We start from the raw sequence: 12,500 nt of genomic DNA, 5'->3' as shown, positions 1-12,500 counted from the left end.
CTGATCCGACGGCGCCGCAATTTTGCCTGCTAACAACCCGGCTCCCCCCACCCCCCACCCCCCCCAATTATCTTGTGTTTTGATTGCTGTCTTTCTAACCCAGGTGAGAGATTAGACCACCGTTCCTGCGAGGCCCTGGAAGTCATCCTGAAATCGCTGCACTTTGATTTCATCAATCTGCGAGCCGCCCGGCTCGAGGAAAATGTGAGTTTTATGAGTAAAAAATAAACGTATCCCCCGCACCCCCCCCCCCCTCCCCAACACACACATGCACATTCTATATAGACCATCTTCCACTCCGATACCGTTTCATATTCAGCGCAACCCTCCTGTATCAGATTATAGGTGCGTTTTTTTTGTTTTTTTTGTACTTTTTTGCCTTCCAAAAGAACTTCATATAACATCGCTGTCAAATTTAGGAGGCCATCCTCTCTTCATTTCTTTCTCTCTCTCTCTCTCTCTCTCTCTCTCTCTCTCTCTCTCTCTCTCTCTCTCTCTCTCTCCCTCTCTCTCTCCCAGGGAGCGGCATCGCTGCTGGATATGATTCTGTACTACGAATCAACAACCCATCTCGACATGTCTGACAACGGCAGCATCGGGGCGTCGGCGTGGAGGGCCCTCGCTCATTTGATAAAGCAGGTTGGGCTGACGTACACACTATACGTTTGCAACAGTATAATCTTCTCTTTGTGTTTTCTCTCTCTCTCTCTTTCTTTTTCGGGGATATATATATATTGTACATTGCAGAAAGTGAGTTTTGCCGCGCAGTACATGAATTGAAAATGTGAGCGCGGGGTGAGAGGTTTCTCACCGGTGGGATGTTGGCGAATAACTCTCGCGCACAGGCAAACACACGAAAAGAAGCGTGCGTATAATGGCCGCGCAGTGGCTCAGAGGGGTAAGAGCAAGGGGCCAGTGAGGCTATTCAACGTTGAAGCTCTGGGCCCTAGTGGTAGGAGGAGGGACTACAGGCGGACCCGTGGATTCATGACCGGGAAACCCCGTGCAGCTGGGTTTTAACATTGAGTGCTCGGTTGCACTTCCGCATTTGACCACCAAAATTTGGTGGTCAAATGCGGAAGTAGACGTTCTGAGACGGTACTTCCGGCAGTCTTCCGGGTGCTTCAAAACGCCACTGAGCAACTTCCACTGACATGAATAGCTGGGGGGCGGAGCTTCGCGCCAGTTCAGTCTCTATCCTTTTATATACTCTATGGATAAGAGCGGCCATCCTGGAATCGTGACGGTTTCCGGTTTGATCCCTATCGAAACTGAACGCCTAAACTGCTCCCAGTGAGCAGATTCATTTCTGGCGTGGTTTTGTCCGCCGTCTGTGTGTGAATGGGTGAATGCAATGCAATGCACATTGTAAAGCAATTTTGAGAAAGGCACCATATAAATGCATTTACAAATGCACAATACCATATAGGCCTACCTACATGCTTACACACAAACGCACATTAATACCTATAGCCTACACGCACGCATGCACACGCACATTACAACCATGCCCGCACGCTTATGCACGCACGCACGCACGCACGCATGCACGCACGCACGCTCGCTCGCACACACATGACTGCATTATAGCGCAAGCATCATTAGCAGGGATGACTGATTAGCTGTGAGTAGATTATTAGAAATTAGAAATTATTCTGGTCGATCCCAAATGTTATTCCTGACTGACTTTTGCAAGCCTCTTAGGGGCAAAACCAGATTAGGGGGGGGGAAAAGATGATTGTGACTCTCACCTATATACGCAACAACTTCAAAGTTGGTTTCCTGGAAGAATATGTTTCATTTATTTGTTTATAAACTTTATATATATATTTCTTAGCAGTTGTCGAAGAAAGTGGAGGATGATTTCTTTACTGTGTAGCTCTGCAGGAGTCTAGTCATCTATAAGTGCAGTGGTGGAAAGTAACTAAGTACATTTACTTAAGTACATTTTTGAAGTATCTTTACTTTACTTGAGTAATTCCAATTTCCAGTACTTTTACTTCTGCTCCACTATACATCTCAGCGGCGAATATTGTACTTTATCTCTACTATTATGTAAACACCAAAGTTTAATTCTACCTTTGGCAGAATTCACCTTGATTCTGCCAATGCTTTTCAATGGGAAGAGTGTAATTTTGCAGAAAATGCTCCGTTCCCATTGAAAATAATTGGCAGAATATTCGGTGTGACCGCACCATCAGGCCTACATGAGTTAAACAATAAACATATAAGTTCTAATTTTCTAAAACCCTTTTTTTTTTTACATTTTTGAATAGTTATAGCCAATCTACAAGCTCAAACGTGTCGATGTAGATCGGCTATGGTTGAACTATTCAAAAATGTATAGTAAAAAAAGAAAAAAAAGAAAAAAAAGTTTAGGGGTAAGGGGTTTAGCATGGATGAAAATAGAGCCCATATAGGTTACAAAACAAACAAAATAATCACAAGTGGTTGTCCAATTCTCAACATTTGACTCTGAAATGTTACTGTGTAAGTATATCTCTCTCTCTCTCTCTCTCTCTCTCTCTCTGCAACCATCATACAGGCAGGTATAGTGAACACATGTAGCCAGGCTAGTTGAGTGCACAACCGCTCCCGCTCACAAACAAAACGACTCGTCACTCGAGTGAAGTGAAAAGATATGCTGTCATGTCATGTAGGACTGTGTGTGGACAAAAAAGGTTTTATTTCAAATAATTAGTCACGCATGGACCGACGACCTACCTCTCTCTCTCTCTCTCTCTCTCTCTCTCTTTCAGTCTCTCTGTCAGTCCAGTCAGTCAGTGTCATGATTTCACAATTTTCTAATTGAATTTTGAATTTTGATCGATCACAAACTGTCTGCAGGCAATCAAGCAAATGTGATATATTTATAACAAATAGGAAAGTGAAGGCAAAAGTAAGTATTAATTAATTAATTAATTAAAAAAATGTGCGTGCGCGCTCACGCGCAAGCACATTGTTCCCCCAAAACATATCGCACAGGGCCTTGCATTTCTCCCAGACGCCTCTGGGTATAGCACAGCACACTCCTGTATGTAATGTGGAGATATTTCATCGATGGGGGTGGGGGGTGATCGGAGACCAGTGCGTACGCTAGCTATAAGCCCCCAAAGCTGTCCTTTGCGTCTCATAGCAATTATGCCCTCGCCATGTATTGTGGACGTTGACAAATAGAGTTTGAGTGACACAGGCATGGCGTGTATACTGCATACCGCCATAAGTCCACATGAGCTGTCATAGTGTGACAATAATAATAAAGCAAATCGTTGCCGTCTGGTGGAACCCTTGTATGTCTGAAACCGTTCCTACTTTTTTCTTTTCTTAATCATTTTAAAATAGCGCAAAAATAGACGATCTACGAGCTCACGACACGTGGCCTCGTGCCACGTGTCGTGAGCTTACCGATCTGCCATTTTCACTACTTGTGAGTGACACTTGTACGGTGAAGTATAAGGGCATTCATTTACGAAAGAACTTGGAAATAAGGGAGATGGGAGGTTTCTGGCTTGACAGGCGGGTTCAGAATACCCTGGAATCAGAGAGGAAAGGAAACTAAATGGGGGCAAATTAAAACGTGCCCTAAAGGATTGAGCACTCAATATTTCACTCAATATTTCACATACACAACAAATCATCGTCATGTGCAGCACGATGGATCATGCCATATCGTATGATGTTTTCCGTGTTTGTGAGGAAATGTGTCTTTAATGGAACAAAGCGCTGTGTCGACAATAATTCATCAGGATCTTTATTTTATGTTTCACTTTCACTCCATGCGGCACCAGTCACTTATATCCTTTACACAGTTGGGTCAGTAGATATAGGAGGGGATTTGACACAAGACCAGGTGGGATTTTGCTTCGACTGTACCGTGTGTGTGTGTGTGCGTGCGTGCGTGCGTGCGTGCGTGCGTGCGTGCGTGCGTGCGTGCGTGCGTGCGTGCGTGTGTGCGTGCGTGCGTGTCCATCTCTTCCTCTCGTTGTGACATCTGGGGGTTGTTTTTTTGCCTTCTCACAAACCATTTGATGTCAGCAAGAATAGAGATAGAGATAGAGAGAGGGGGGGGGGGGGGGGGGGTCAGTCCAGTGTCAGGGCACTGCTATTGGCCCGGGCTCTCTCTCTCTCTCTCTCTCTCTCTCTCTCTCTACCTTTCTTTCACCCGGCCCGAGTGTTTGACGCCAGATGGTGACGATATGGTCCACACTCGGAGCAAAGCCTCGCTCCGCGGTACGGTCCTCTCTCTCTCTCTCTCTCTCTCTCTCTCTCTCTCTCTCTCTCTCTCTCTCTCTCTCGACCATTTTCCATCCCCTATTCTCCAGTTTTTCCACTCTATTCTTCTCAGCGGTGAGCGAGCGAGCGTTCGATCCCAACGTGCGCTGCACCGAGAGGCCAGACCATGCAGCTCTACTTTGAGTGTAACATAATATTTAATATTTTTGCTTGCTTCCATTGCTCTCGTTTCGATAGAATCGCTCGATGATCTTACTAAGCTGGGATGACCAGATCTTATACATGTCATTGCAGGCTGACCAGGCCATACCCTTCCTAGTTTGAAAGTCCTTTTGGGAAGAAGATAGGCTATATATGAACCCAAATACTTGTAGTCATCAACCTGTTTCAGAGGAGTGTTGTTAAGTGTTTTTATAATGTGGTTATTGTTGGATTTGCATATATTTACGTATTCAGTTTTCGTCTCGTCTCGTTGAGATAAAGACCAACACAGTTGGAGGCCTGCTCAAGAGACTGAAGGAGAGCCTGAGCGTATTCAATGATTGACTGATAAGCGCGATGTCATCAGCGAAGTCAGTGTCGGTTAGGTATTTAGCAGGATGACGAGAGCTTCTCCTATATGGTGTAGTTGGTAGGCCTTATCATTGATAGTATCAACTAAATGACATACGAAGAACATAATCAACAACAATAATAAATAGAAATGGGGCAAGTGTGTCGCCTTGGAGAATGCCAGCAAGGATGGGGAATGATGGTGTTTCTCCGCCAGGAGTAAGGATGATCGCTGAGGTATTTGTATATATAACTTTTATGGCATTGATGATTTTGTCGGGGATACCATATCATTTAAGAATGTCAGTCCACTGAATCAAAAGCCTCACTAGTGCGAGATCGAGTCTAGTTCACTTTATATCATTGAACATAATGAGGTTTGCGCCGTCGCGTGACCTCAAACACGGCTACGGCTGCTTTACCAGTGTTGCGTTTTCCCTTCGAGTGCCAAAGCGCTGATGTCATTTCTGTTACGGTGTGGCGCTCGGTGCCAACGCGGTGGTGCAGTATATGTGGCTCGTGCAGCTCACGACACCGGGGACCATATGTACCCTGCTGCTGGCCTGGGATCAGAGCCTGTCGGGGGGGGGGGGGGGGGGGGGGGGGGTGCTGCTCTCTCTCTGCTGCCGCGCATGCACTGCCTTTCCACTGCGTTATCTTGCCTTTCAACCTCTCTTAAACCCATTCAGGACGGGAACACCTTTTGGTGGTTTTGAGCATTATGTTCTATACTTTTGCTATTGAAAAGCTCATAGCGCTCGTAGCGTGGCACGGAGGCACCGTGGCATAGCGTGGCTATACGAGCTTGCAGATCTGCAATTTAAAAATAAAATACAAATGTGCACATTTCTTGAACATGTATTCTTTCACAGCGAACATTTCATTTCATTCAAATCTTTGCTTCTGGGAGGTCCCCTGAAACAACATATTTTGAGATGGGGGTCTCTGCGGCCAATTACATATATATATGTTTAGGGTCCTTGACATGAAATAGTTTGAGAACCACTGATACAAACAGTTTTTTTTCTCCAGAAAGACATTTAGTAGAATCTGGTCTCGGTCCTAAACCGGTTAACGGTACCCATTTTGGGCGGGAACCCCTTTTGGTGTTTCAAGCATTCTGTTATACTTTAGCTATTGAAAATAGCAGATCTACAAGCTCATAGCGCGCCACTCGCGCGCTATGAACTTGTAGGTCTGCTATTTTTGAAAAATCGTAAAAATGCGGCACAAATCTTTGAATAGGTATATATTCTTTCAAACGTTTTTTTTTATTACGATGTCAGGCCTAAACGGCTTAACCACTCAAACCCTCTGGTCTGTATAGAGAACCCAGGCTCTGACCGCTTGCTGTTTTTCAACCCAATCTATATACGCACAATCTCTACGTAAAAAAAATATGGCAGCTCTACAAGGTCAGGTGAACTTGTAGATCTGATATTTTTGGGCGAATATCCTCCCCAAGAATAGGGATGCTGGGGTTCATCAAGTGGTTAAATGTATACAGTCTCGGGGGAGAGAGAGAGAGAGAGAGAGAGAGAAAGAGAGAGAGAGAGAGAGAGAGAGACGGGGGAAGAGACAGAAAGAGAGTCAGATATAGAGAGACTGAGAGAGATCTTTTTTTTTTTTAAATGCAGTGTTTGTATTTCAGTTTGTCTCAAGATATCTGACTCCAACTCTGTGTAAGAGTCTGTACATTCATTATCCTGTGTGTGTGTGTGTGTGTGTGTGTGTGTGTGTGTGTGTGTGTGTGTGTGTGTGTGTGTGTGTGTGTGTGTGTGTGTGTGTGTGTGTGCGCGTCTCAGAGTGTGTCTCTGTCCAGGCTGGACATGTGCGACATACCCGTGGTGGACTATAGGGGGCAGTCTCTGGCCAAAGCTCTGCAGAGCAGCCGACTGACCGTCCTGTATCTGGACAACACACACCTCAGTGGCACGCCTCTCTTCTCACTGGGTAGGACACGCACGCACGCACGCACGCACGCACGCACGCACGCACGCACGCACGCACGCACGCACGCACCCACGCACTTGCCCACTGGCACATGCCCACTGGCTTTGTTCTCAATATTTTGTCCAAAATTGCACGTGTGCGTGTTGTGCGCGTGTTACTGCCGGTGTAGTCACTATTATGCTCGTGTGCTCATCTTCTCCGTGTACCGTATGTGTGTCTGAATGTGGGTCTATACGAAGCATGTGCAGTTTTATGTGCGTGTGAGAGAGGTCACTGCACTTGTTTGTGCGCGCGTGCGTGTGTCCGCGAACGTGCGTGTGCGTGTGCGTGTGTGTGTCCGCGCTGTGCCCCGTGGCCAGCAGGACCAGACGCCAGAGGACAGGGGCGGAGCGGAGTGGCAGATTTTGGCCCCTTGACCTTCACCGCGGGCCGGTGACCTTCACAGCGGGCCCGGCCCCGGCTTAGAGGGCCTTAATCTCTCGCCTGTCACTTTACACACCGCCGCACACGTCCGCACAGGCACCGCCGGCCAGGGACAGGACAGGACACACACACACACACACACACACACACACACACACACACACACACACACACACACACACACACACACACACACACACACACACACACGTGCACGCAAACACACACAAGCGCAAGTTGACACATTAATATCGAGGCATGCACATTCACACACATTGCTGTGGACACAAGACATAACCAGACACCACACACGCACGCGTGCACTGTACGTACATAATATGCAGTATTGCTAATGCTCATATTGTATTTGCATTTCATAAACATAATATACACGCACATTTATCTTATGCAAACATAAACACCCACAGAAAGCCCACTTCTACTGAGACGGTAGTTGGATTGTTGTTATTTTTATTATGCTTGTGCACAGCGCACGCACGTACGCACGCATGCACACACACACACACACATACACAGAGTAACCCATTTCTCCCCCGGTGCCAATTGCCTAAGCTGTAATCCTGGTCACTCTCCCTCTGCCAACCTGGGGAGAGCCCCGAACTGAGTCATGCCTCTTCTAGCCTCGGTACCCAGGCTTTTATTTTCAGAAAGCATGCTGGCTAGGCCAGGCTATGCCTGTTCAAAGTGGCTGTTATCACTGCTTGCAGCTATATTTTTTGTTTTTCACGTAAAAACTTCAACTGGGATAGAACATTTCACGCAAATTAATCAATAATCCAGGCAGAAAATCATGTTTAAGCATGTATCAAACTGCTCAAAATGGCAGAACATCTGAGGGCGGAGCTTACTGATCAAAGTGACAGATGTGTTCCCCATGAGTCAAGGCACATGTTGAAAGTGAAATAGCTTTTGGGCAAATGAGGCATGAGTTATGCCTGTTCAAAGGTTTAATTTTCAAACAATTGCTTTGGCCAATTCGAGTAAGACTGGTATCAGTGCTATTTGGCATGACCCTCTGCCATACTGTAAAGTTGCATAAGCATGTGACACTGCATGCGTGTATTATGGGCAGAAGAAGAATTTACATAAAACTGCAATTTTCATTGGCTCATAAAACCTTCATTTTTTAACTTAAAAACAAAAACGAGACACCGCAGTTTTTATATATTGATCCAAAGTTCACGTGTAGCAAGTTTCGTGCATTTTGATCAAAGATCCCAGGAGTAGACATATTTTAAATGTTTTTCATATAATTCAAAATGGTGGGTGATCTAAAGGTCAGAGGTCAAAGGTCAGAACACGAAAGTTATTTCATTGTTTTATTGCCGACGGTCAAACGGTTCATGAGCTATGTCCGTTCAAAGTTTTCATTTTCAATTGTGTGCTATACCCTTTGGCCAATGGCTGTGGGCTTCGCGTCCTCACCATTTGCCATAGCCCTCTATCATATTGCCAAGTTTCGCGAAAACAAGGTTCAGCCAGAACTGCTATTCTGCTATTCTGCAGAAGGAAAAGAAGAAGGAGAAGAAAAAAACTAGGAAAAAGTGCCCCTCAGGGCACAGGTCTCCACCAGGGCAGGTCAGGTTGTGGCCTCCTGGTGGCGCTATAATAGGCAAATGTGAAAAGGGTGCCATTTCTTCTTACGCCTTGGATGGATTTGAGGCAAAATCCACCTGTTGATGGCGCTATAACAGGCCAATGTGAAAAGGGTGGGTAGCCTTTCCTAGAGCCATAGTAGGAAAGTCTGTGAATTTCACGTAAATTGCGCGCTCCGTTCATGATTTGAGGCTTTTTGTTCAAAACGGGCCAATCCTGTAAACTTTGAAAGCCAATGTTAGCCAATTAGGATGGAATGTGAAATATCGGGAAAATCCGGCTTGAACACATGACTATAGAGATAGTGTGTAACGATTTGCGGGATTTTTGGACAGAATCTGGAGGAGTAATATAAAAAAATGTGTTGTTCAAAAGTCGGCCTCCTGGTGGCGCTATAACAGGCCGTTCTGGAACATTTAGGGCAGAGGTTCATTGTTGGCATCCAGGGAGTGTGTGTGCAAAATTTGGCATTGACCGGGTTAAGGCTGCCGGAGATTAGCTGGTAATGACACACACACACACACACACACACACACACACACACACACACACACACACACACACACACACACACACACACACACACACACACACACACACACACACACACACACACACACACACACACACACACACACACACACACACACACACACACACACACACACACACACACACACACACAGTGTGTGAGTGCAAAACTTACTCTCTCCCCATGCCTTCGGCCTGGTGGAGACAAAAATAAGGGACCAAGAGTCCCTTCGGGCTTGGTCCCTTAATTCAATTAATAGTAGGAAATGTAAAGAAAAGACCACTGCATAGTCAACATGTGCATTATTCTCGAATGGCCGACAGCATGGATCCATATTCGTGCGTGCGTGCGTGCGTGCGTGCGTGCGTGCGTGCGTGCGTGCGTGCGTGCGTGCGTGCATGCATGCGTGCGTGCGACTGTGACTCAGAGTGCCGTCCCGGGTGTGTCCCTCTCTCCCGTTTGACCTTCATTGATTGGCTGGTGTTCCATCTCCGAGTGGTATCCGTGACGACGGAGGGGCCCCCCTTGTGGGACATCAGCGGGGGGGCCGGCAGTGCTGTTTGGGGTGGGTGGGTGAGGGGTGAGGGGAGAGGGGGGGGGGGCTTTACCACCACTGGTTTACAATTGTTGTTTTCTACAGGAGGCCAAAACATCTAACAAATTAACACATCACGTCAACGAGAACGAATCTATATGATTTCGAAAGCACAGGACATGATGTTAGGTGCAAAGTGCCTATAGGGACTCTGCAAGGCAGGGGCGTCCAGCGTCCTACTCCCTGAGCCAGTCTTGCACTTGACCGCATACCTAAGGATGGAAGACTTGAGCACTGTGATGTCGAGAGTAGCATGAATCCAGCGGATACAATATGTACAGTTGGAGGCCATCGATATTGTCCTTTTCTTTTTGCTGAGTTTTGCGTGATCTGCGCAAAAGGACAGTTAACCCATTTTGGGCGGGAACCCCTTTTGGTGTTTTAAACATTATGTTATAATTTAGCTATTGAAAAATAGCAGATCTACAAGCTCATAGCGCGCCACCGAGTGGCGCGCTACGAGCTTGTAGGTCTGCTATTTTTGAAAAATCGTGAAAATATTTATTTCAGAAAACTGGAGGATTTAGAAAGATTTTTTTAAATGTTGAGGTCAGGCCTAAATGGGTCAAATGATAAGGGACAATATCGGTGGCACCCAACTGTATGTATACATGACGTGAAGTTTATAATGTATGTTTTGCCAGGTGCCTGAAAAGCGCCTGGAATACAGTACATTTGTTACTTCCCTTCTAGCGACCGTATCTGACAACCTTAGAGTGGACACCTTTTTCATGATTGGTTGCGTCTGCCTCTAAGCCAATGGGAGACTTACCCATGAAACCCATAGTCACCTGCACCTGGCAGTTATGAATGAGCCATTCTTGTTATTCTATCGATTTCTCACCCCATGACCAGCAGTGGTTCCCTATGGAGACACAAAGAGTCTCCTTTGTGTCTCCATAGGGAGGGGAGGGGAGGGGAGGGGGAGCGGATGCACAAATGAGTTCCATGTAGGGAGAAGCACACACACACACACACACGCACGCACGCACGCGCGCACGCACACACACACACACACACACACACACACACACACACACACACACACGTATGGTGGACATGCTGGTGTGGATGGGGAAACACATGTACAGTACAGTATAAAGACCACAGCCGCGGGGAGCCCGAGTAGTAGCAGTGCTGACAACATGTGTGTACACACACACACACACACACGCACACACACACACACACTCACGCACGCACGCACGCGTGTTACACAGTAGTGTGAACAATAATTCAAATACAGTTCTAAGATGTGACCATAATTCGGAGACACCACACACAACCACACAATGAGGCAAAGTCCAAAAGTCAATGTTATTTTAATCCACTCATAAAAGCAGAGCAGTGGAATGTTCAAGTCAATTCAATGTTCAATGAGGGCGAGGGGTCTTTCAGAGCAGCAGAGCAGCTAGTGCAATATGCAATAAGGGGCTTTCTCGGCCCCACCTCTCTCCCTGTGTTTTAGGATCCAAGATGGCCGCAGCACCAGGAGGGGGTGGCCTTACTGGGCTGCGTTCACAAATTCAAGACACCTGTCTTGCGTTAGTCTTGTTTAATAATAATAATAATAATACACTTTATTTGTATAGCACCTTTCATACATAAATGCAACTCAAAGTGCTTCACAGGGCAGTACATAAAAATAGCAATAAAACACAGGCAAGCAGTTAGACGGATAAAACAATGGTAAAGAGCAAACAACAAAAAAAGCATAAAAACATAGATGGACGAGAAACAAAGCACACCGCAAAAGGTCAGAATAGAGACCTCAACTAAAACTAAAACTAAAACTCAATTAAAAGCAAGAGTAAAAAGGTGAGTCTTGAGTTGAGCTTTAAACATGTCTACAGAGGGTGCGTGTCTAAGTTGAAATGGAAGTCGATTCCAGGCTGTAGGCCTATAGAAGCAGAAGGCTGCCTCACCATATTTTTTTGTAGACATTTTTTTAGGCACTTCAAGCAGGCCAGCAGTGGAGGACCTGAGGGGGCGGTTAGGAACGTATCTGGGTAGGCATTCGCGGAGGTATGAGGGTGCAAGACCGTTTAGGGATTTATAAACAAGTAAAATAATTTTAAAATCAATCCTAAAAACCACCGGGAGCCAATGTAGTGAGTGTAAAACTGGAGTAATATGATCTCTCATCTTAGTTTTGGTTAAAACCCTAGCAGCCGCATTTTGAACAAATTGAAGTCTGTCTGTTGACTTCTTTGGCAGGCCCGAGGAGGGAATTACAGTAATCGAGACGCGAAAAAACAAAGACGTGGACCAATGTTTTTGCATCATCTAGGGACAGATAGGCTCTAATGTTTCTTAATGGCCACTCCAATGCATTTCCAATGGAACCCCATATGGTTTGACCAAACATTTTGTTTGATGGGGGGAAGGGGGGCAGAACACATCCATCAAAGCTGTGTCTGTGACACAAGTCAGGTGTCAGACACAAGGCAAGTGTCTTGAATGCAACCCAGTAAGGTCATATGTCGACCTCGTCCGTACACCTCTGCCCCACCCCCTCCTGGTGCTGCGGCCATCTTGGATCCTAAAACACAGGGAGAGAGGTGGGGCCGAGAAAGGCCCTTATTGACCTATAGC

The 12,500-nt window shown here is 46.1% G+C and overlaps 1 protein-coding gene across 1 annotated transcript in view; it reads left to right on the top strand.

Annotated features, from left to right (window-relative positions):
* LOC306941911 (protein phosphatase 1 regulatory subunit 37) overlaps nucleotides 1-12,500 on the top strand; it is a gene marked incomplete at both ends in the record, with an annotated part of 55,023 nt that overhangs the window by 19,292 nt on the left and 23,231 nt on the right. The window contains 3 exons of the mRNA XM_079527549.1: nucleotides 104-204; nucleotides 520-650; nucleotides 6,608-6,738. Of these exons, the coding sequence (XP_079383675.1) occupies nucleotides 104-204; nucleotides 520-650; nucleotides 6,608-6,738 (363 nt within the window). The remainder of the gene's footprint in view (nucleotides 1-103; nucleotides 205-519; nucleotides 651-6,607; nucleotides 6,739-12,500) is intronic.

Source organism: Electrona antarctica (assembly GCF_951216825.1).
Source record: "Electrona antarctica genome assembly, chromosome: 18".
Lineage (NCBI taxonomy): Eukaryota > Metazoa > Chordata > Actinopteri > Myctophiformes > Myctophidae > Electrona > Electrona antarctica.
This window is presented reverse-complemented; position numbering and strand designations above follow the sequence as displayed.